The sequence below is a fragment of the Callorhinchus milii genome, unplaced genomic scaffold (assembly GCF_018977255.1).
Source record: "Callorhinchus milii isolate IMCB2004 unplaced genomic scaffold, IMCB_Cmil_1.0 Scaffold3, whole genome shotgun sequence".
In the NCBI taxonomy this organism is placed as follows: Eukaryota; Metazoa; Chordata; class Chondrichthyes; order Chimaeriformes; family Callorhinchidae; genus Callorhinchus; species Callorhinchus milii.
The window spans coordinates 37,554,748-37,581,238 of NW_024704744.1; the positions used below are offsets into that span (position 1 = coordinate 37,554,748).

At 38.0% G+C, this 26,491-nt stretch overlaps 1 protein-coding gene across 3 annotated transcripts in view; it reads left to right on the top strand.

Annotated features, from left to right (window-relative positions):
* The window catches only part of pdss2 (prenyl (decaprenyl) diphosphate synthase, subunit 2), a 94,933-nt gene extending 72,656 nt beyond the window's left edge, over positions 1 to 22,277 (top strand). Inside the window, exons 7-9 of one of the 3 annotated variants that reach the window (XM_042332673.1) lie at positions 4,496 to 4,627; positions 8,669 to 8,704; positions 21,237 to 22,277. In XM_042332673.1, the coding sequence (XP_042188607.1) occupies positions 4,496 to 4,627; positions 8,669 to 8,704; positions 21,237 to 21,392 (324 nt within the window). In that variant the 3' untranslated portion in view covers positions 21,393 to 22,277. 3 annotated transcript variants of the gene reach the window in all.
* The last annotated feature ends 4,214 nt before the right edge of the window (positions 22,278 to 26,491 follow it).

Genomic DNA, 26,491 nt, shown 5'->3' on the forward strand with positions numbered 1-26,491 from the left:
CTTCTGTGCTTGCTTGGGGACCTTGTGCACTGAACCTGCCATCTTGAACACTGGGCCATCCGGTGGGGCATGTGTTTGGTCCCCAAGTGCAGAATCATGGTTTTGCACATCTCAAGAGAAGACGTTGAGGATATTCATTGGAACATGCAAGGGACGTCAGTCCCAATTGCTGATTCTTATCTATGCCTGGGAGTTGCGGCGGGCACCAACTTTTGTTTGAACACTGTCCTGAAGACCTACAAAGAAGAGGCGAAGGGCACTCTGGTTGTGCTTGTCTTTCTTCAAGGACAGAAAGAACACCATTGCAGGTCAAGTTTGTGTGCAAACAATCCTCCTTTATGGAGCTGAGCTCCTGGGGTTGCAGCAGGGAGGCTTCCTCTAGCCAATTTGCAAAGTCCAGGAAATAGCAAGTGAGGTGGATTTGTGGCCAACAAGCTAAGCGGCTACAGAGAGAGAGGCTCTGGCCTACACTGACCTGTGACGAAGAACCCGGAGATGGAGGCAGCTTCACAGTCTGTTTGCAGAAGCGTCTCACGTGAGGACCTGGATTAAGCAGCTGATGCTGAGTAGGCTGGTACGCGACATTGGACTTGGACCTTGAGAACATCAAGGTTGTTAGCATTTTACAAGGGAGAGTGCACTTTCTAATCCAACAAATATCTCTGTAACGTCTGTGTTGATGTAGGATGCATGGAATTCTGTTTGGTTTGGATACTCTTGAACATGGTGATGGGTTTCCGAATATGTCGGACACTAGGCTGACCTAAGAAAATGTATCCCACCTATACTGGGTTAATGGGAACTGAGGGGGAAGAGTCCCTGCTCCCATTGACTGGTCTACCTTTCCAAGTCCTGTAGATGAGACATCCTGGCTGGGCTGTCATCATCAGTAGTGCCCTGGAATACTGCGGATGGCTCAGGAACTGAACTACTGAGATCATCACAGAGAGTTGGCTCGATTATGACATTCCATTGCCAAATGTGTCACCTTGGAGATGGTTTAGCTCCTATTCTGTTGTACATTTCAATGATTAATGTTGTTCCTTGAATGACCTTTGAAGAGCTGTATATGAGCGTTTAGAAAGGACTGCTGCAGTCCCTAATTGAGAATCAAGAGCTTTAACATTGTAGATACCTTAGCTAAAATACAACTTTATCTAAAGGTTGATTGTGGTTAGAGCACTCGTCTCGCAAGCGAGAGGACCAGGGTTCGATTCCCAGGCCGGGTGAAACCTTAGGCAAGTTTCCTTACTTGACACGCCTCTGTTACCTAGCAGTAAGTAAGAACCCGGTTGTTAGTTGATTGGTGGATCGCTTTTCCGGGGATGATAATAATCCCTGNAAAAAAAATTTGGTCACTTCAATCCAAAACTATTGGTGGGACACTGCTGTGTGCAATTGGCTGCCGCGTTTCGCCCACAAATATACAGTCAATTCACTTTACAATATATTCTGTGAAGCGCTTTGAAACGTCTAGAAGATGTGAAAAGCACTATATTAAATGCAATGATTATTTTTGTTATTATCATGTATATGTGCACTTTCCCTTAAAAAAAATTGGTCACTCAATGCACGACTGTTTGTGGGAACACTGCTGTGCGCATTTGGCTGCCGCGTTTTGTTCATAAAATATAGTCGATTCACTTTCCAGTATATTCAGTATATGAAGCGCTTTGAGACGTCTAGAAGACGTGATAAAGCGTTGTATCAAATGCAAGAATTATTATTATTAGAACCCTCTAAAAAAGTGATGCTTGCTTGAAATTTGAGAGCAATTTCTGCCATGTCGGTTTTACATATTGCTTCAATCCCCTGAAAGCTCCTCAAAAACTTTATACTTATTTCAATAGGATTATTTTTTATTACGTTGATTCCTCTTAAATGCAGAATAATTCAGCTGGAATTTAAGATGGATGATTCCATCCAGTTTTTAATGTCAGTCCAACACCTCAAGCAATCTCTTGAGGGAATTAAGACAGATTTAATAAGGAGGCAAATACTCTTTCAGTTATTTTCCATAGAGTTTATTGCAAAAAACTATTAGCACAATGATCACCACTATTTTAAATTCATGGGTAAAACAAAAAAGATGTAAAGAAGATAGCAGATAAGTCATTTCTAAAGTAATAACTTCCTCACAGTCCTACCTTACTGAAGATGTAAAGATGGAGGATGAGAAGCAGGAAGTTACAAAAGCACTTGTCTCAAATCATGGCCAAATTGGCACATAAATAGAACAAAGATGCTTGATTAGCTTTTCAACACTTTATGGAAGGGGTTTGATCAACAACGCATCACTTTTAATGTGGATCTACAATAAAGAGGATCGATCATTTCCAGTAATGAGCACTTAGCAATCGTGCCATTAAAGATACACAGAGTTACTCAAAATATTGGCAGAAAGTAAAATAGACTTTGAAGGTGCCCAAAGCTTCATTCCTGGAAGGCATCCAAAGGTTAGTTTGAAACCAATTCATGCCTCAAATATATACTCCAGGTTCCAGAGCTAAAAATGCTCTCTAACCAAGGAAGGGTTGGCAAGGGGCTGCATGTGTTTCCTCCATTCCCTATAATTCTACAAGTGCTTTGGTCAGTTGAGCAAATCATTAGAATTTCTTACTGCCTTGTCGGTTGTAGTTATAAAACTATTCTACTTTCCCAAGATGCAAAAATTATTTATTGTCATTGACAAGACTTATGAGAATAGGTTGAGATTATCATGAAATAGACTGAGTGAATACCTTTGACAATCTGTTCATATCTGTAAATTAAATGTTTAATCTTTTAAGACAGAATTGTGGAGGGAATCCTGATTCCTAAGATATTTTTCGTAGATAGTGGACTGAAGTTCCATTTAGATGAAGAACCTGCAGCTCTCAATTCAGCTGTCAGGATTTGATACAAGGTTCATCTTATGTCAATTTATAAAAGAATGGCACATTAAACCTTTTTCCAATGGAAACTACAAGCGCGTGAGTTCCACTTTTGAAGTCATGGACAAATTTGGTATCTACATGTAGATAGAAATGAAACAGATTGTCATTAATGACTAGTTCTTTTGAATGCTTGTTTTTCAATTTAGGCTATTATGCTGAATTTAAATGTATATCTAAAGTGGTCTCTAACTTAATCGATCACTATTCTTTTTCATTCCTGCATCTCGCATCTATGTGTCAAATGTAGGTTTCCCTGCACCTGTGTGTCAAAGCATTTTTTTGTATACTGAATCTCGCAGACACTCTACTATCTTATATATATCCTGTGAAAGGGTTTGGGACATCCTCCTGACATGAAAGGCATCATCAAACAATTATTATTATCATTAATATGAATCTATCAAAGTTCAAACAGGTGCTCATTCTATATGAAAGTAAGTCTTTGTATGGCCTATATGCTACCTGAGACAAGCTAGGACCTAAAAACAATAAAAACACGTACAGCACTAATGCTGGCTAGATGCATAAATCATGATCTGATGAATTAATGGTGAGTTAGTGAATAATGAGGTGTCAAACTGAACCAGTTAGCAACTGCGAATGTGATAATTGGGTCTCTAATCTGAAAAATCATATATTTAAATACCCATAGAGATGAATGATGAGAACTGTTGACTTTCTAAAGAGATATGTTTAAGTGGTGGAAACAGAAAATCAACTAGAATGTGCTGTCATATGCTAAATTTATCAGAACACATTGCTAAATAAGGAGACATCTAGTACACAGGTTAACCATCCTACTCTTCTAATATCAATTTAGGACTAGAACATAAGAGCAGTGAAATGCTGGCTAGTAAATGCATTGTCAGAGATTATGAATGTAATTCTATATTAAACTTTACATTACAAATTCATTTGTGGGGAAGAATAAGAAATAATGGGAGAAGGAATAGAAGTTAACACAAACTAAAAACACAAGTGATATGAATAAAACGGAAAATGTAAATTCTAAATTGGCAATGTATTGTTGGGGGGAATGCTGCACTGTTGTGAGGAGTGCTGCACACAAAGTATATATGGAACTGTACTAGCAAGTCACTCTCTCCTATGTCAGACCAAATATTAACTGATGGCGTGTCAATGTCAGCTAACGTTTTCTTTTCTGTGTTTTCTAGGAAAAGTATCCCAAATAAATGTTTTTTAATCCATATTAATGCAGTTGCAAAGCTGACTCCACAATTTGAATTATGACCCAAATTAGGAAGTTTCAACTAGTTTAATCTCTATGTTTTCAAAACCCCACTTAAAACCTACTTCATTGACAGCAGCTTTGGTCACATTCGCTCCGCTCTTCCCCCCTTCCCTTGCTCAGGCCCCAACTCTGCCTCTTTGAAACACTTTGAGATAATTTCCTCCATAAAAGGCCCTATAATAGGTGCAAGTTGTTGTGGTGTATTCCATTGATTACATGTTTGATTTATAAAAAAGGAAAGTAATCATAGTCGTTTGACTTAGCTTTGAATTGCTCATTATTAGAATTTATTGTTATGATTTTGCAGCTAAATTCCGACCTTCAGCCATTTGTTGAAGAAGCTTTCAATGACTCCGTGCCTTTCAGTCTGAACTCTGCACCAGTCGTTTTACATCGGGAGCTTTTGGGTCGAGACACTTGGATTAATCAATTTAAAGAGGTATGAATTCAGCATACACGTACGTACATGTTATGGAATAATAATTATCTTCACTGATTTCTTTTTTTTAGAAAAAAACAGCACTTTACACTGTTATAATTGTGGTGCATGATTCTTATGTCCCTGTAAATTGAAGTGTCAAACAAAGAAAGGAAAAACTTTTGCCCTAGCACCTTATCATGTCAATATGTCTCAAGAAGCCACACAGTTAAATATCAAGCATAATGATTATTTTTTGGGATGTCCTCCGAACGTGAAAAATGCTATACAAATGTAATTTGTTGTTGTTTTATCGGCAAATGTGGCAGCCAGTTTGTGCCAGCAATGTCCCACAAGCAGCCATGAGGCTTTAACCAGGAGAACTGTCAGCAGTACATCAGTAGAAATCATTATCCTGATTTTCTCCGTACTCATCAATGTTGTTTTTCCTCAAGTATCTATCCAGTTCTAATTGTTAATGGACTGGGCCTCATCAGTGATGAGGTATTCCCCATTCTAATGCCCCCTGTGCAAATATTCTAAACCAATCCTGTTTTTTAAGTCAAGTATGTCATACAGTAGTCAACAAATACCAATTGATATGTACTGTAACTTTCACAGGAAATTAGAAGTGCTTATTGTGAAAAGGTTGATTCTGATTTTATTCTATTTCCACTGTTCACCTTGAACAGAATCTGAATCTTTTTAGAATGTATGTAAACCAAGCCAATACAACCATCTGCTTCTAGATATTTCAATGTAGCTTTTTCACTGCTGTGCCACTGTTTGGGCCCATCTCCCCTTCGTAAGTTCTTATTTATAAATTAGACTTTTTCAGTTTTAATTTTTAATTTCAGACGTGCACCCTCATTGAAGCCACATCCAGTTAAAATGAGTTTACCTGAGATTTGACCTAGTATACTTATGGGATCCACTGTTTGTGTGTGTATCTGTGTGCAGTGAAACCTCAAACAAGTATGTAAAGTAGTATCTAAGAATTATTTTATTTTAAAGAGGAAACATTGGCATAAAGCTGGGCAAACATTTAGCGTTGCTTACAATCGCAAATCAAAGCAATGTAAGTTCAGCCAAAATGAATCTGCAACACTTGAAAATGATTCATAGCTCTGCTGTCACCTTTTCTTGTTAAAAAAAACTCCAACAGTAGTTGTGAAGGCAAGTACAGTATCTGTTTAATCTACATTTACTTTCAGGGAACCATGGCTACCCTTTTCTGTTCAATGGAGGTGAAGACTATAATTTGTTTGTTAAATGGTTCTTTCTTTAAATAACTTATTCAGCTTCCAGAACTGGGACTAGTGTCCTAGTGGCTTCATTCCTTGTAATATCATCAGCAATGTATTGAAGTATTGGATGGTGTTTGCTCTTAGGCACCTGAAGTTCCATCTGGACCATTTTAAGCAAAGTCGTTCTTTTTAGGCCTAGCAGAAAACCGGCTCCCTTGCCTCCTTCAAGACCCATCTCAAGACCCTCCTCTTCGACTGTGCTTTTGATCACCTTCCTTTCCCCACTGCCCTCCACCCTCCCCAATCCCGACCCCAGCTCGGGTCTGAAACACTGATTGTCCAGCGCCTTGGGACGTCCTGCCGACTGTAAGGCGCTATACAAATGTAATTTTGTTGTATCTCTGGGTTAAATTTTTATCCTGGTCCAAAAAATAACCAGACAGGAATCTAACCCACTGTACCATCCACTTCCTTTAATAATGCATTGTTACTACTTCAGTTTCTTATGGCGCCACTGCAGCAGAGTGCAGTCTTTCTGGTTGGTAGCGCTCTCCCCTCTGAGTCAGTGGGCTGCAGGTTCAAGTCTTGTGTTATTACTTTGTACTCAGTAATCTTGGCTAACATTCCAGTGCAGTGCTGCATTTTGGAAATGCTGTTCTTCGGATGACACATTAAACCGAGGTCCTGACAGCTCGTTCAAGAAGACGTTAATGCTCATTGACACCGTATGAAAGGAGAAGGGAGTTTCTTCTGGTTTGTTTGTTGTAGCTAACAATTCCCCAAATAAAATTGGTCATTCACTTCCTAGCTATTTGTGGGACATTGCTGTGCACAAATTGGCTGCACAGAAATACAAAATACATGGTCCCTTTAAGATAAATCCTGTGAATCGCTTTGAAATATGTGAAAGGGGTTATATCAAATGCAAGGATTATTATTCATACTATTAGTATTAAGAGAGCACCTGAATATGTCTTTTTAAAAAAAAGACATCATTCCAGTTATTTCATCTTGAGATTAGTCCTATAACGTGGACAAGGTAACTAGAGTATATCACAAGGAGAAAATCCAGATATATTATATGAATACATTTTTTATAGAACTGAAAGATAACAGTGTTTTCAAATTATAGTGTCCTACAATTGGTTAAGGAATATATACCCAGAATATCAAAATATCAGGATAATTGTAAATTAAGTTAATTCTGAATTCTATGAATACTTATTAAGTCAAAATGTTTGGCAGTTTCTCCAGTGGATATTTTCACTGCATGTCAATAATAATAATAATAATCCTTGCATTTGATATAGCGCCTTATTACATCTCGAAACGTCTCAAAGCGCTTCACAGAATATACTGTAAAGGGAATTGACTATATATTTTGTGGGCGAAATGTAATTTCTGAACTCCAAGTTTAGATGCAGGTTACCTATTTCCACCAATGTAATTTCCTGAATACTCATGCTTTTAACAAAGTTGTGCTGAATCTTGGCATGCTTTCACTATGGATTGTATCCACTAATAGCTAGGAGGCAAATTCCCACCAGAAAGCCTAACTTCAAATTGCATTTTCAACTGAGCCGAAGAACAGCACTTCTACTGGGCATATTTCATTATTTTCATCATACAGGGGTCCTGTAGCTCAGTGGTTGGAGCACTCGCCTCGCAAGCGAGATCTGTGTTTGATTCCCGGCAGGGCAAAACCTTGGCGAAGTTTCCTTACTCCATGTGCCTGATAATAATCCCTCAAAACAAATCCCCCCCAAAACTTGGTCACTTCAATCCACGATTGCTTGTGGGACACTGCTGTGCGCAATTGGCTGCCTTGTTTTGCCCACAAATATACGTCAATATACTTTACAGTATATTCTGTAAAGCACTTTGAGACATCTAGAAGACATGAAAAGCGCTCTATCAATGCAAGAATTATTATTACTATTATTTTCAGTCAGGCTTTAGTGACCAACCATCTGTTTGAGGGGGGAAGTAGCAGAATCAGTTCCACCTTACAGATGCACACCACCTGTCCTATCATAGAGCAGCAATGATGCCAACTGCAGAGACGACTATAGCAGGCCAGATTGTCCTGACCTGTTATAGGTGAAGGAGGGATTGTGGTGACTCGCAGCAGTGGAGATTCAAGGGGAGCTAAAAATAAACATTCCTTTAAACCTTTTTTATGGCAGCAGGAATGTTGCATATGGTTCAGCTTGTGTGTTGCAGCCTGTGCGACCACACAAAGAGTTCATGTATTAATAGTTCCAAGCATTACAAGTTGGTTTCAGAATATCTTACCTGCCCTATTTAATCCAAGTTGCAAGCACAGCTCCAGATGAGGCAACATGTAATGAAGTTGGTAACTGGATGCATTCTGGAGTAGAAGCAATTAAATTAATCAGACTTTTAAGTGGCTTTGGTTTCTGCAAACAGGAACTTGATGGCTACGCCTCGATGTTCGGTGTCTGTGTCGCTACCATTTTGTTGGTTGAACCTACTCAGGTTCAACCAAAGTTGCAGAGCAATTTTGTTCAAACCAAATTATAGAACATTAATCATTTGAAAAGATCATTTGTAAGTGTAGCATTGAGAAAGGCAGAATTTCTTTTGATGTTATACAAGGTGAAAAGAATGTTAGTAAGTGGATGGATCATATTCATCTTATTAAGTAATTTGCAGAGGAAGAAGTATCCAGTTGAGTTATTTAATGTAAATACTTATTAAGTTCTTACCACCTTACGCTCTGTGACATTATCCTGCATGCCAGGGTGCTGTTTAAATCTAAGTTATCATTATTCACACTTCTGTTTGTTTTTAGGCTAAAATCAATGGAGAACAAATTGACTATGTCAAGGTATGTTTCTATATTTTTAAATAGATGCTTAATAAAAGTATATTGGAACAATATTACAGAAAGAATAACGATTGTGCTGACTGAAATAATTATTCTGGTTGTAGCTTTGTGACCAGCTGTGAACTCAAGGTACGTATGTAATTGTTTAAAAGTAAGAATTATTGTCCAGAAATGTTGCATTTACTTCACTTATTCCTCGGTGTCTGAAGAGTAATGATTTTGGATGTGATTAGATGTTTATACAAGTGTAGAAAGTTTATTTCTGCTGCCTTCCTTTCTGCCCTCCACACTCTCTCCCATCATCCACCTGAAGGTTGTTGCTTTACAGTGCGCTCATCTAGCAACCAGCCTGAGACATGGTGAAATGCACAAGAGACTTACAGTATTGAGTTATATGCTGGAAGTTTGAACATTCTCCAAAATGAATAGGTCATCGGGGAATAATCTGAAGTCCTGAGTAATTTTCTTCAAGCGTTTTTTTGTCAGTAAGACCTAAATGAACAAAATTCAGAATTGCTTATTCTGTGATAAAATAACACTTTAACATGAAAAATCACACGTGAATGTGCTGACATTACACTGGAACCACCTCCCCGAAAGATTATATAGACATAAGTTTCAGACTGCCACCTCAAAACGTCCTTTATAACAGGCATGAGGAATAGAACAGCAAAGCCCTACACCCCAAATTGTAATGTTACAGCAGAGAGCCAAGTAAATGAGGCTTTAATTCTGAATGAATTAGAGAAATTAAAACAGTGCACTTCTCTCCCTCCTTCCTTCCATAACGATAACTGGTTAATTTAATTCAATACAGCCATGAAACTCAAATTGACACAAAACATGGAGACTGGATCTTTTCAGTTGGAAAGTGAACAGTCTTGTGCCTGGACAGTTGTTCTTCTAATGTCCATCAAGCATTTACTTTCATAGATAATGATGATCTGAAGTTGTGTTTAGTTGTTTTGTATTTCAGTACTAATCATTACTAAATTATCAAACGTGGGAGTTTCACAGTTTCAAAACATTGGAGTAACGGATCCTAATCCTTCACCAGAACTCATAATCTCCCTGTTGTATATGTCACATCATAGAGAGATATTTACTTATTTAAAAGTGTAACAAGAGAGAGCATGAGAAATTAGCTCTCATTTTCTGTTGTGCAGCTTGCACTGTAATATTTTTGATCAAATTTAATAAGGCACTTAGCAGGCCAGGATTCAAATGAAATTCTTTTTTCTCCGTAATTTACAAACACATACATCAATAAACACTTAACAGAAGAGCCTTCAGTGATATAAACTGAAGATGTACTTTTAAAATTTGTATTTCACATTATATAGCAGAAATGTTCTCAGTATTAACTTGAGAAATGTGTAAATACTTTTTATTATTAATAATCTTTAAACAAACTAAAGTTGTTTTTATATAAAGAAAGTGTTATCAAAGGATTGATACTGAATAGATTATCCTGACTCAGACACAGGGAAATTTCAATGTGTAGGTGGCATACATATGTGCAAATCTGTTTGGTTTGGTGGTTTGGATACTCTGAAGCATGGTAATGGTTTCCATATAGAACCGTAGACATTTATAACACAGAAGTAGGCCATTCAGCCTATCTTGTCTGTGCTGTTCTTTTAAGAGCAATCCTTTCAGTCTCATTTACCTGCCCTTCCCCCATACTCTGTAGTTTACTCCTTTTTTGGTATTTTTATCTGACGTGTCAGACACACGGCTGACCAAAATATAAATCATCTTGACTGGGCCTCAATTTAAATAAATAATAAAAAGGTCACTTGTCCCATGTTTAAACTGCTTGAAAATATAAAAACAATATTTCCCTCTGTTTAATTTCTAAATCATTTTTAGTAGCAAACGTTCAGATGATTAATCAATGCTTCCGTCTAGATTAATAAGGTGAGTCTATTTTCTCTGATGAATGTAGTTACTTGTAAGAAAATCAGATAAGGTGGGATAGAAGAGGAACTTTACAGTACTAAACCTAGTTTCCAAAGCAAATCATGACACTGTTAAGATGTGTATTCCTTAATCTAATGTTTAATGCCGCAGTCCTGTAGCTCAGTGGTTAGAGCACTCGCTTTGCAAGCGAGAGACCTGAGTTCAATTCCAGGCAGGGCAAAACCTTGGGCAAGTTTCCTTACTCCACACGCCTAATAATAATCCCTCCAAAACCAAAAACAATAATAAATTGGTCATTTTCAATCTATGACTGTTTGTGGGACATTGCTGTGCGCAATTGGCTGCCGCGTTCGCCCACAAATATACAGTCAACTCACTTTACAGCATATTCTGTGAAGCGCTTTGGGACGTCCTCCCGACGTGAAAAGCGCTATATCAAATGCAAGGATTATTATTATTATTATTTTGTACATTAAGTAGATGGCAATTGGTGGACAGCTTTTCCGGGGGTAACAATCCCTTCCAAAAAATGATAATAAAATAAATAATGATTTATTATCCACGACTATTTGTGGGATACTGCTGTGCGCAATTGGCTGCCACGTTTTGCCAACAGTCAATTCATTTTACATTATATTCTGTGAAGCGTTTTTAGACATCTTGAAGACGTGATAAGGCATTATATTATATGCAAGGATTATTATTCCTTTTTTGGTAATAAAGTGATTTATTTTAATCAACCCTTTTCTATTAGAAGTGCTGTAAACACTTACCACAATTAAAGTTTAGAGAATTGTAACTTCACAAAGGATTATCAGATACCAAACAAGGGGAGCCTTAAAATTAGAGCTAAACCGGTTAGAATTCAGATTAGAAAACATTCCACAGAGAGTTGTGAGACTGGAATGCACTGCCCAGAAAATGCTGAAATATTTGGATGTTTAAAAGGTACATAGTCGATACTTAGGAAGTAAGAGCCTTAAGGGATTTGAATAACAACCGGAGAAATAGAATTAATAGATCTTCCACGATGCAATAAAATAACAGAATTGAGGGCAGCCCCAATAATTTAATGGATAGTGTATGCAACAGGAGTTCACTGGTTTGAATCATGGTCTGTTCTCAGCCAGGGCTTCATGAGAGAGTAAATTGGTCCCAGCTTCCCAGGGTTAGGGAGGGAACAAACAGCCAGGATTCCTGCTCCTCACCTCAGTAATAGAAAATTAATTGGACATGCCATTTTTTAAAAAATGGCAATAAAGGCTCACTTGCGAATAGGGTCAGTTTACTGTGAAGGAAAAGTACAATGGTATCCAAGTCAACATAGGTTGTTACATATTGAATAAGGCTGCCAAGTTAAGATACAGTTCAAAAGTAGATATAAAAGGCTAGTTAATGTTTTCTTATTATCAATTTGTTGAATTTTGTCAACCATGAAATAGCCTGTCCAATAACATGGCCATTACTTCAATGTGCCTTGCTCTGGCCAGAAATTACGCCAATTAAAATTGTTGCCTATTTATGAGTTTGTGTTTAGTGTCTTCTGACACATGTGCAACTGGTAACTTTAGTCAGTAAAACATGCACAGCTAGTAACATTAATCAGTAATGCTTCCATTCCCCTTCTCAATAATATATCCAGTTTTATGCTTATAAATAATACAGGTTCATAGTTTGTTTAGAAGTTTCTGTAGGAGTAACTGGATTTTTTTCTGTTTACATTTTCCGTATCTACAATCCTACAGCAATCTGATTAACATTTACACTTCCTTTTATTCGTGCATCCCCCCAACTCATCCAAAATTATAAATATTGTTGAATAAGAAAAGTGAAGAGATTATGCATTGACTTTCGATCTGTTTTCTTGAGGAGGCTTGAGAAGGCAGTCATTGACACCAGAATGGTGGAATGCCATGCATGGCTGGCACTGATGATGCTTCAGTCTGGTCAGAATAGGATCTGTTGCCTTTTAGGTTACTGTGTTAAGGAGACACAGTCCCGTATGAAGGGCGCTATATGAATGCAAGTTGTTGTTATTGTTGTGTGATATGTCTTCACATTGCAAGTGTTTTCTCCACTTCATTCTCCTATAACATTAATTGTAATGTTGTTTGGCCTTTGGACTTTTGCTGTCTGCTTTATTTCTGTTTCTGTATATACGTATAATGTTGCAGTGACAGTTGAGCAGTGTTGAATGAAAGAAGGGAATGAAATAGTTGGCGCAGACGTCAGGGAAATGGAACGGGTATATATACACACTGGGATAGCACTCATCAAGGCACTGGGGAAAGATGGAGTAAAGAACTAGAGAACTCGAGGAATGGCATAAAATAGTGGAGCAGCAACAGATTTATTAGAAGATGATAGAAAAATAGGACAGCTGGCAAATAGTAATAGAACACAGAAAAACAACAGTGACATTTAGAGAGCGAGAGAGATAGACCGAGAAAAGCAGTAAAGATATCAGTTATGGAAGAAAGACTAAGTGAAAGACAGCAGGGAAGTCAGAAAGAGGGATCTGGCGCCCCCTTATGTGTGCATTTACATGCCCAGAGGCAAGGCATCAAACTATATTTTCTGCCAAATGAAAACATTTTATAATTATGTGCTCTCCTCCTGTCATGTGTTAAAGTTGCATTTGATTTGATTTCTTTTTTCCATTGTTAGAGCTTGGATTCATTACGATAGAACAATTGCCAAGCATGTAACCCTAGTATTAGAACCAGACACTGTTTGCTTGTTCTTTGCAAAAGATTGATGCTTTACCAGGGCTGCAGATGCGAAAGCTAAATACTTCAATAAAAATAGGTCTCTTATACAATATTTAGGACTGAGGATCCTGATCTTGTTGAACTTGGTACTTAATTTAAAAAATATGTATGCTAGGATATTGTTGCCTGAAAATCACTTTCCCTAAAAGTGGAGGCTAAGGTTGTTTAAGAGCATTGTTGACTTCCAGATAAGTAAACAGATAAGAAGCAGCCTATATTTATTTATGCCCGGCATTTTTATAAAAAAAGTGTGAGCAATCTGATACCAAATGCACACTGTTGCATTTGATTTGGCCATTCCTGTTTATAAATAGCCATCAGCCACGGTGACTGTTACAGCCCCTCTCGTATGCACTAGCTGGGATATCTTTATTTACTAATCCTGTAAGCAGTTTCCCCTCCTCAACCCATTACCTATGTCAAAAAGGGTAAATATTCAGATTTTTTTTCAGAGCCCAAAGTTGTGGTTGTAGAAGATAAATAAGATTACAAAGCTAAAACAGAAGAAAAGTATCCATAATAAGAACTTGTTTTTCCATTTATTATCGACCACAAGTCAGGTAATCCATGAAGGAAATGATTGTTAGTTGCAAACATACATTTGTATAATTTTGTATTTTTAAGCAAAAATTCTTCACTCTTATCCTCCATAGATGACTCAGTTTTGGAATTAGCAGGTCTGCTAGTGGAAAATATCATGAACAATGACCCTTTAAAGCTTTGCCTTTAAGGCTTTACGCCAGACATCTTGCTGCCAGACCCCTCAATTATGTAGTTCCCCTGCCCCTCCCACATGGTACTGTACTTTGTTTTTCCTCATAGGTCAAAGCGTTCAGCTGCACACCCACATTGCTTCACTTCAGATCTTTTGTCTATTCATGTGTTTCTATTTTATTACCTAGTATTTTAGTTATTTTGTTACTTTTCTTGTTCATTCAAGGCTATGTGTCAGTACCACTTTACCTTTGCATACTGACACCACCAGTTGTGATACCATAATGGTTTGGGGCTCCAGTTCCACAGATACCAATGTCCTTTAGAGCTCCTAAGCCTGGATTCAAATATTGTCTAAAATGTTTAACGACTTTCTAGTTTCTGAGATATATGGCAAATACTTCCAGAACCTGCCACTGAAATACAAGCCAGTCTGTAATATGGGCCTAGCTTTTCTCAACCTGTGATGAATGAGACAGACTTACAAAAGGTTCAAGACAAATTAGCAGTCTTCTTCCATGATAGACAAGGCCAATTCTACGGGTTCAAAGCAGCCTGCTGATGCAGGAGTAAATTAATTTGGTTAACTCCACTGGAGGAAGTTCTGCACTCATAGGTTTGAGGGATAGAGCACACTCAATACCAAAACTCTCTAGCCTATCCTGGACTCACTGTAATAGAGCATCTCCATCATAACAGTACTATTCTGAAGACTTCCAGGCCAACTTCAATTAAAGGCATCTGATATTGACCAATGCTGAGAATATATCTCTAGCTTGAAGGTTTCTTGGGTCCCTCTTCTAAGAGGACACACTCAGCAGCTAAGACATGCAACACGTCTACCTCAACACCAACAGATCCATTTATCAGATCTTATGAACAGATCCATTCATCAGTTGGTTTCTGACTATATCCAGTTTGGCTGAAGTAATATAGCCATGGCAACTCTTTCAGGATGTTCAATCCAAGTGATTTCTCCTTAGCCTGCAAAATCCCATATTCTATCCCCAAGAGTAACTGAGCAAAAGGAGATGAGTAGTATTTATACTATGCCCCTTCCTGAAGGTCCAATTAATGAACACATCCAACTGTTTACCTCAACAACAACTTAATTTTTTAAAGCACTCTTCACACAAGGTAGCATCTCTGCATGCTTAAGTTAAATGTTTAGTTTTGAGACCAGAGTTACTCAGGCTCTATATATCAGCACAAGATGTTCCTTCCATGGAATGGACCACTGTTACAGATCTCAGAGATATCCATTATGACTTGTCCAATCCTTCTTAAGGAAAGTTAGGCAACCGGCAGAGATGCATAAAGGATATTGGATCAATTAATGTCTTCCTTTTTGGATGCTCCACCATAATCACTTTGGCTTTGACTACAAAAGCAAACCTCAACACTGGGTTTTCAAACCTACCAGAGAGATTTGTCTTTTGATAAAACTTGTTGTTATAGTCAGGGTAAATAGGTAGTATATTTTCACAAGGAACTGGGATAAATGGATCTGTTTTGTTGCCAACGAAAATTACTTGGGAAAGCTAAGAAATCCCCAAGGCAAAGCATTAATCACAATCTGACACATTAGCAATATCTCTTCCACCCAGCTTCACAGTGATTCAAAGCTTTTCCAGCAAATAGCCTAAAGCTATCCAATGCAAAATTACTAGAGGGAAAGGAAGACACACACTTGGTAAACGTTGTAAAGCAATGTGCACTGATTCATGTTTTTATACGAATAATGAAGGCCATCAGCAAAGAATGCAGTGTATTTCAGGGGAGACTCCTAAAATGGAGTGCTGGGTATTCGTTTGCAAAAGCCAACAACTGATCTGCTCATGGTGATTTGTAATTTCTAAAGAGATGAAGATGATGTTACATTTAATTTTAGACATATCATGAACCTGTGAAATCAAACATTTCTAAAGAAAGGTACAACTTATTAACTAATCAGCCATCTAATGAGTTGGTAGAGATTACGCACTGGAGACATTCATAAAACCATCATCAAGGGCCATAAGATTCTAGGTGATGGATAGTTACCATTGCAAAGTTATTGCCTTTGGTCTGACCTCTGTATCCAGAGGCTTCATCAGATGGCTGTCATGTATACTTGTGTATCTGCTTTGAAGAGGCTTTGGATTCTCTCTTAAGCAATTACAGTAGCTATTGACCCTGACAGGAAGTTAAGAGAGGCTTAACTGTTGCACACTTCAGAGGCTTCTCTAGCTGGCTAAGCAATATATCTAGAGCGCGGTTCTCAGATGACAGTGCAGAGTTCTGATTTACAGACAGACAATACAAGCCTGTAATACTCTTTAACAACACTAGAGTTTCTGCAGTGAGCAGATCTGTATACAGAAGAGAAAATCTGTCAACAGCCCTCTGAACAGAGTCATGACATAGCCTCATGACTAGGTTATAAATCAAAGTGTTGGCAGATCCATTCTCATCTCGGAAAGTTGAAAAAGTTAGAATCTTCAAGAAATATCTGTTCTTATTGACACAACTGGAAGAAACCTTGTTTCTGCTCTTAAATTAAATATTGTAACACCGTTTGTCATGTTGCAAAGAAAACAAATCTTACTCTTGACTGAGTACAATCCAAGACTATTAGGAGAAGTGGATGATATGAGATTAGCTTACTGTATACCCGAGCCCATTACTACGACATTACAAATATCTAGTTAGAATGGGATTGAAGGTTATAGAGATAAGTATAGACTGAGATGATCAAATGCTTCATGGAACACGATATTTCCTGTGCTGCTGGGACCTTGGGAATGTCATCTGTGGAAAGCAATTGGTCAGGATAGAATTATATAACTCGGTAGCATGGAGGTTTTGTTTGACTGTATTGGGGTTCAGGGAGAAATTGTGCAGACCTTTCCCTAAGGTGATTAAATAGGTGGATAGAATCCATTTCAGGACACATGGGACATCATCTGTGAAAGGAGCAGACTCGGAGAAGACTGGAAGGCTAAAACAATTTTTCTTACAGGGCCTATTTTATGTTGTTAATGTGTAAGGGTGTAAGTGCTGTGTGGGATCATGAATAGAACAGCACAAGAATTTTTAATCCTGAAGCAAGACCTTGAAACACAAGAACTGTCGCAGCCACATCTTAACGTGACTTAATCCCTGTATTTGCTGGTTTACTTGCACCCTGTTCTATGTGAACATTGTGACGTTCTATCTCAATATTTCTCCCATTCTTATTTCACTCTCTATTGACTTTGTTACTGTTCTGTAGCTGCTTTTTAGACATGCTATGTTTTTAGGAATTCAGATTGTACTTTTTACCCTTTTAACAAAAGGAAGTTACAGATGGGTCATATTGTTAGTGTCTATGCAATAGTTTTGTGCAAAAAAAAAGTGTTTTCTCAAATGTGGTATGTTAAAAAACATTTGAAATGTGTTTGTCTATATTTCCTTTTTTTCATATGATCAACTAAGTTTTTTTAGGAAAAACTAGCATTGTAGCCATCAGTAAATGTTGGTGGCCGCACACTGAGGCCACTAAAACATTTCTTTGAGAAACACTGTTCTAGGCTCAGTCAAAACAGATGGTCTATAGTCGAGTATTTGAAGCAGAAAGGGAGAGGGCATACAGAGGGATTTTGGAAGAGACTTCCAGAGAGTGATGGAAAGTGGCTGAAAGTTTACCCTTAGGGGCAGGCAGAACAGGTGTTGATATGAATCAAGCCAGGGTTAGTGAAATGGACTGAGTAGCCAGGGGAATAGCACCTAAGAGATCAGAGAGGTAGGAGTGAGCAATGTAGAAGCATTTCAAGTGAGTTAGTACAACAACCATTTAGCAAATTCCTTGTTGATGAAAGTTTAGAACGAAAGGCAGTTGTAAAAAATAAATCTTAAGATGAAGCATTTCTGGAACATGTATTGAATGAAGGGTATGTCCATTAGCATTGGTGGAGAAGAAAGACGATTTAGGTGTGACTACTAATGATTCACTGAACCTTTCCAGAGAATGGGAAGCTGTTATCAACAAAATTTACAGATATAACAATAGCTAAAGAAGAATCCAGTTCTAACATATTTTGGATCTATTAACCCAAATATCATATTATAATGGGGCACAAAGTGGACACCACACGTCACTTCCTGTGCATTGTGCAAGAAGCGTTGAGACCATTTCCTGAAAAATTGATGAAAAAACATCACCTCTGCACACACTGTGCATGTACACTGGCTTCCCTCATTAAAAAATGTCAACTTGTTGTCAAAGGCACTTTCTACATGCCAAGTGCTTCTTGCACATATCGCGCATGCACAACAAGAAGGAAGTGACGGTTGGCAACCTGAAGACCTGCGAAGTGGACCATTTTTACCGTGGGGTAAGCCTGCCTGCTGAAACATGCCTGCAGGTCCAAAGTCTGTCCAAAGAGGGTGATCTAGTGATCCATATATGCGTGGATCAACAAGTAAGACCATGTTTGGAATATTGGGCTTAAACCTACGGGATTTCTTATACATAAATGTAGATTCTTTCCAGTAATCGGAAGCACATCTTGTCACCTTACAAGAAAGCCTTTCTGACACAATCTACTTCTGGATTAGAGTTCCCCCAGATCAATGGGAATTCTTTAATGAGGAATTTTATTTATTAATAAAATAATACATCGAGGACAGCATTGGGTACAGTTTTATTCAATCCACCTGTCAAAGACATTGATGCATTACAGGGATTCAGAGTGACTTGGAATATTCCTTTCAGGCAAAACTTGCAGAGTTGTACTTATTTACTTATTCATATTTATTCGCCCACAAATACACAGTTCACTGTAATTTCATAACCAATTTCACAACAAACACTGACTGACTCTACATATGTCAAGTAAAATTAGGGATTTGAAAAATATTCCCCCAGAGCAGGGATATAGGAAACAGTCATCCATGTTTTTTTTAATATCAACCAGACACATGCGGAAACCATCACCATGCTTAAGAGTTTCCAAACCGAATTGAAAATGCCATATAGGTGCGTCATCTACACATGGAAATGTCCCTGTGTCTGGAATGGAATGTGCACTCATCTCCTGGACAGATGCTTACCTCAGAGAGCACTGACTGACAAGCTTCTCGTTACTTGTCTAGCTAGGAGCACCCTATCTGTTAGGGCTTTGGCTTGCATGGTTCACAGGAGCTGAGAGATAAGAATCCCTGCCATAGTGACCAGTTTGCCCTTCCAGGTCTTGCCGACGAGACAGGCTAATTGGTCTGCCACCAGCAGCCCTGGAGTACTGCAGTCTGCCCGGGCTCAGGAACTAGGCTACAGAGGGTTGTTAGACTTGATTCCAAATTCCAACTAAAGCAATTGATGCTGTGTTCATAGACTCCTTCTGTAAAAAAACACTGCTTCATAAAAAAGCTTCCAACTACTGACCAGGATTGCACAGCTAATTTATTAAAAGAGCTTTTAGTTGAATACCACACTCTAGCTGAAACCTAGAAAGTTCTGGGAGTGGGGAGGGGAAGGTCTATTATCAGGCGCTGAACAGACTGATTTTACTGACATCAGTTCATTGCAGTGAACATCCCTTGTGGGGATCCTTTTGGCTGTTGTCACTAGGTGCATCTGCTCCAGTATTTGCAGAATAAAATGTAAAAGTTCTGTAAATATTACTGCAGAGTTTACATAATCTAAACTATGAGATTGGTATGAAATTAAAATCAAACTTATTGCGTAACCAATTATTTTTGCACAATTGAGTGCAGTGCTTTTTCAAGTAATTTAAAATATCCACATGCAATTTCAGTTTATATTTTGCACACTCAGTTTGACAGATTGTGTATAGTATTTTACAATCACATTGTTCTTTTGTAAGTCCTGAATGGCTGCAATGTAATTTTTGTTTTGCTTTGCTAATGTAGACTTGTCAAAGAAGATGGGTTAAATAATATAACAGGCAGAATGCTCAACATATGTTTATTCTGTTAGATCTAAATTAGTCATGAAAATGTTAAATGTTTTTTGTGGTCTATATTTCAGAACCCAAATTCTTTTCAGAATATATATTGAAGACATCTTTAGAAAATGCGGTCAAAAGAATTGGCGTGAAATCAGCTCAAACTGCAATTATAAACAAATTGTTTTCTCTTTTCCCAACTGGGATGCACGGCATTTGATTGTGCAAAACATAATTGGTTATACAACAAGTTCCATTTTAATTACCAATTTCATAGTTTAGATAATGTAAACTCTGAAGTAATATTTGTCATTGTGTCAAATTGCAGTATAGCTTCATTATGCCTTTGAAGCTATCCTGCAACTTGGTTTGTAGGCTGTTTTTACTGATGCACTGAGAAACCGTAGCATTCTGTAATGCTGTAATTTTCCAGTGGGTATTTAAATAGATTACAAATTTTAAAAATGGACCATACAACTATGAAACTGCACATATACATGTGTTACAGGTTTTCTGATAATAATAATAATAATCCTTGCATTTAATATAGCACTTTTCATGTCTTCTAGATGTCTCAAAGCGCTTCATAGAATAGACTGTAAAGTGAATTGACTGTATATCTCTGGGCGAAACGCAGTGTCCCTCAAACAGTCGTGGATTGAGTGACCAAATTATTATTGGGTTTTTTTACGGATTATTATAATCCCCGGAAAAGCAATCCACCAATCGACTAACAACCGGGTTCCTACTTACTGCTAGGTAAACAGAGACATGTGGAGTAAGGAAATGTGCCCAACATTTCACCCTGCCGGGAATTGTACCCAGATCTCTCGCTTGTGAGGCGAGTGCTCTAACCACTCAGCTACAGGACTCAGGGCTGATGCATTATAGATGGATATGATTACTAATGTTAATGTTTATTAAGGTTGATCATGATTGAGTATTTTTTGTTATTTTTGCAACTACCTGTAAAAATTCAGCAACTTATAAGTGAATTGTTATAATCTGTTGATCAAACTGATGAATATGGTTGTCATTGTGTGCGAAATAGGAACAGGGCAACATGTGTTTATCACCTACTAAGTGTATTGAAAGCAAACTGACTAACATCTTTATACCAAGAACACATGTTTAGATACTGGACTTGTTTGCATGTTACATGTATGCACTGACCCAGATTGCTTTTGTTTTCTATAGTTGCACCGAATAATCAAGGCTGGAAAAGGTGTTAGTTCATCTCTTGACTTATGCCATTACCATGGAAACCAAGCATTGGAAGCCCTCCGCTGCTTCCCCACATCAGAGGCCACGTCAGCTTTGAAAAACATTGTTTATGCCGTAACCAAATTCTGACTCGTGGAAACTGCACAGAGAGAACAGACCTATAAGAAATCTGCACCGTTCAGCAGCCAACAATCTATGTGAAGAAAAAGAATTCTTAATAATGAGGAGAAAGATTTGTTCTTTTAACTGCAGCGATACTAAGCAAGTGAGCTGTTTTTTTTCTTTCCCCATTGTATGGCTGCAAACAAATTTAGAGAAAGGTCAAACAGTTTTCCCTTGTCATGCCAGAAACACACCGGAGGCAGCGAGGGCAGAAATAATTAATGAGACTTGCTACTGTGACCTCAGCAAATGGACAGGAAATAAGGCCGTATTGATTGGACATAACCAGGGATGGCGCCGAAGTGGTGGCCTGTGGTTTTTCCCTACACTTGGAGGACAGGGAGAATGAGACTGCAGGTGTTGCAAGAAACACTTGGTAACCTGTCTGATAGATCTGCCATCTGAGAATAATAGCCTAATTTATCAACATGAAGGACAGCTTAATACTGTAGATAAATACATTGCCTGAGGCTGTACAAAGAATATAATAGTGAAACAAGTTTCAGCTCTATTTATGGATTATGAAAAGAATTTTTTATCATTTGAAAACTATCAGTGAAAATGTAATCAGAATCTACACTGGCTATCATGATTCAGTCTCTTTTTCGGCTGTTGGGTTTTTACTTGAGGGATTTTCTGTGTTTTAGGGGTTGATTACCTTTCACATGTGTATGTAGTATGTGCTGTGTAATACTATTGTACTAAAGAGAAATCTCGTTGCTTTTCTTTCTATAAAACTACAAACACGTTTTAAAATAGACTGATTTACATGCAAAAAAAAGAAATGTTTCTTTTAATTATTGGCTCCAACAGAGGTTGTACTTTTTGTACAATAAAATTGAGTAAACCAAATGTATCTTCTGTCCCTTCTTTTCACACTGAGTTGGGTACACTTTGCACATTGCTGCAGTGGAAAGCAATTGAAAATAAGTTTCTTTTAACCTTAGGATTTGTAAAACTCTTGAAGAGTAAAACACGCAATGACAGTGGCAGTATATGGGATATCAAGCCTGTAAATTGACACTGTCTCTATTTTGTTCATAGAGATGATTTTTGTGGTTTGCATGCATGCAACCTGAGAGCAACGTTGACAAGAAGGCTGAGTTTACATAAATGATCTGGATTGGGACTAAGCTACCTTTCTTCCTTCTGTGGTGTAATTACAGCCCAACTTTAATCTGAAGACAGCTAGCACAGCAAGCAGATTTTATTACAAGGTTCACTCAAACAATTAGAGGTTTTACTTTCTCCAGATTCCTGACAAATAACATCTCACTGTTAAACTGTAGCTTCTTTTGAATTAACTTTTATCACCTTACATATGCTGTACCGAACAGACTTGGAACACATTTTTTAATTACTTGCTTAAAAGAAAGATGATGTAGGTGTAGAAATCCTCATTCTCAACAAACCATGGGTGGTTCTACAATCAGGCATTGCCATCAGGTAAGGCATTTGCTTTTCTATTGTAGAACCACATTTTTACAACATGACTGACTCCTGACTTGCCCTTTGTTTGCTAGGTTGATTTCTTTGAATGAAATCTGCTTTCATATCCACTTTCCCTTTTGGGTTTGAGCAGGGACAACCTTGGGATACACAATACAATATAGTTTCTTACACATCGGGCGAACAATTGAAAGCACTTGACAATAGTGGATGGGCATCCGAGATGGAGGTGGGAGCCGAGAGAATGGAGGGTGAAATGTACAACAACAACAAGATGACATTTGTATAGCGCCTTTCATGTTGGGAGGACGTCCCAAGGCGCTGCACAGTCAGTGTTTCGAACCCGAGCTGGGTGTAATGTTAGAGTTAATATTGAACCATATTTTGTAGCTGGATTGTGCTGGTGTCTCGCAATGCTTTTTGAGAGGATGTTTTAGTTTTCAGGATTGTTTCAATGGATGAAGAATATGTTGGTATTAGTTCAAAACTAAAACAATGTAGTATGTATTTTTAATAACTCATTTGACACCTCGTGCCAAATACTTCATTCCTTGGAAGCAAACAAGGCTTGCTACTGCCTCACATTCCATAAATGGAAATGTGCAAAATCCTCACCAGTAAACATACATACTTACACCTCAATACTAAAGTTGTAGTTAGTAACCTGTAGACTATACCTCAGACTCCACCATCTAACTCCCACTTGCACACATACATAAACAGTCAAAAATATTGATACCTCTTCTGATAACTCCTTTGAAGGTAATATAAATGGAAGGGGTTTCTGGTTCTTTAACCCATCATGGTTTCAGAGAATCATTGATGGCCTGATATACACCAGAACACTGAAGCAGGTATGTTTTTACAACAGTGCTTTCTTAATATTTGGCTGGATTATTCAGGACTGCAGTGGATACCTTACCGGGGTACAGTCAGTGTGTATTGCTAATTCTGGAGCTATTTGACAAAAACAGCATTTACCCTATGATGAAAAAAACAGGAACATCCAAATAGCAGTCGTGTACACTACTAGCAAAAGGATAGGTATCAATTTTTCTAGGGTCTAACTGAACTCTAGGATATTTAAAAGTACAATTTTATTTATAGACAGTATGCCTAATAGCCTGAAATGTCAATTACAAATACATTTTAATGAAAGTCCTGCTGTTTCATAACCTGAATACATTACTTAAGAAATTACTTCTGTTTTTGTAGATGGCATTTATACTACTTGTAAGTTTTTAATGCGCCTTAAGAGTTAAGTTCTGAGCATCAAAATTTAGATTCATATGTATATTATGAAGCTTAAGAAGTCTTTAATTGGATGTAAATGTAAAATGTATTTTTACTGTAATAGTTCTTATGAAATGATTCAAGACATTACAAACCTCAATGCTTCACAGATGGTATTTACAAGATTCAAACAGGATGCTGGAAAGTTAAATTGTGGCATTTAATTACTTTCAAATGTATACAAATGTTAAGCATAAGTAGAATTTCTACAAATGTTGGTGATGGCCTCCACCAGTGACAGTGATTCTAATTTCCTATTTTAATTGGTGGCTTACTATTAGCCTGACATGCAAAGGGTTTAGAAACAATTAATTATTCAGCAAAAATCGCAACCTCCCCCTTTGTATGAATGGTGTTTATTAAATAAACACAAGATATTTTTGCTTTTTAAAAACTATGTTTCATTTTAGTGGGAAGTCACTATAAAGGATTAGGCAATAACCTGGCCTATTTTGCTCTTTTTGATGAGGTACACTCATTAATGGGTTTGGGATTTTGGTCACTCATTTCAAAAGGAAAGAAAACTAGAAAGAAGCCTTAATGTTGAGTTTCCTTCATTACTGAGGTGTCCACAAAGTGAGGTTCTACTGTCCTGTGTTTTTAACCCTAATGTCGGTCTAGCCCAGTCGGTAGCACTCTCACCTCTGAGTCAGAAGGTTATGGGTTTGAGCCCCACCTCAGGAGTTTGAACTCACAGTCTAAGATGACACTCCAGTGCAGTGGTCCATGGGGAAGTGCTGCACTGTTGGAGGTGCCGCCTTTCGAATGAGACGTTAATCCGAGGTCCTATCTGCTGTTCAGGTGGATGTTAAAGTTTTCATGGCACTATTCGAAAAGAGAGTTTCTCCCAGTGTACTGGCCAACAATCCCCCAAATTGATCATTCATTTCATGGCTGTTTGTCAACTGTGTGTAAATCGGCTGCCATGTTCGGCTACAATTACGTACTCACTACAATCCTGTGAAGCGCTTTGAGACATCTCAGTGCTTGATAAGGCGCTATATCAAATGTAAAATTATTTTATTATAAGTTTAACCCCTTTTCTAGCAATTAGATTAGGTCATTGGCAGTGTTGTGCCACAAAGCAGTTGACTATAGGAATTCCCTACACAGCAAATTCCGTCTTTGCTGAGCCACTGGCAGAGAACATGGAACTAAGTGGGGATTGGGCACCTGCCAAGCCAGTTTTTCACTTATGTCACACCCACTCTCAAGAGGTGTTTAGAGAATGCTTATAGCTGGAGCAAGTTTTCTACCCACCTTTTTGGACAGCTGAGTACTAGCTGCAACTTCAAGTGAAATAAATAACAATAATAGGCATTCTTTCTTTTGAATCCTTCAACCAACAACCCCCCATCACTCATCCCCCCACCCCGAATAGCTTTTGGATTTCACAAAAAGTCTACTCTTTCAAATAAAACTTCCAAGTGTCTTTTTTTGTGTTAATTTTCTCCTCGCCTCATCTGAACATTTGGTTCCACAGGTGATGGACTCCCCTGTTACCTTGCCCAATGGAACTTATTCACATGTGGGCCTTGATGGTGAACGTTGTCAAACTATTAATCTATACAAGGATAGCACAATAAATGAAAACCGTTTGAGATGTACATAAAATTAATGATTACTGGCACCAGAATTGTCAGTACAATTGCAATTGACTAGGTAGTTGAGTGTGATTACATTTTGCACAAATAGCACTATATTGACTCTAACGGTGTCCAATAGCAATTGTACTTCGCACACAGTATGGGGGTGGGCCAGAGGATGCTGTGGCTTCACAAAATCACATTGGTGGCCACATATGGCTACAGTGAAACACTGCTTTACGGAGTGGATGCCTCCTTATGTCATTGTGCAGGTGCCATCTGACCAGAACACTGTACAAGACTTTGGGGAATTTAAACTTCTAGCATCCCAAACATTTCTCAGAGAAAACTAACCCCCCCATGAATAACCCTCTAGTTTTGACAGGAAACATGATATATATATCATGAAGTCCTGTAACTTACTGGTTAGAGCACTCGCCTCGCAAGCAAGAGGACCGGAGTTTGAGTTTCCTTATTCCACACACCTCTCTTTACCGAGCAGTAAGTAGGAATCCAGTTGTTATCGATTGGCGGATTGCTTTTCTGGGGGTAATAATCCCTTAAAAAAAAATTATGACTAAATTCACGACTTTGTGGGACACTGCTGTACGCAATTGGCTCCCACGTTTCGCCCACAAAATATACAGTCAATTCGCTTTACAGTGTATTCTGTGAAGCGCTTTGAGACATCTCGAATTCATGATAAGGCACTATATCAATTCCAAGGATTATTATTAA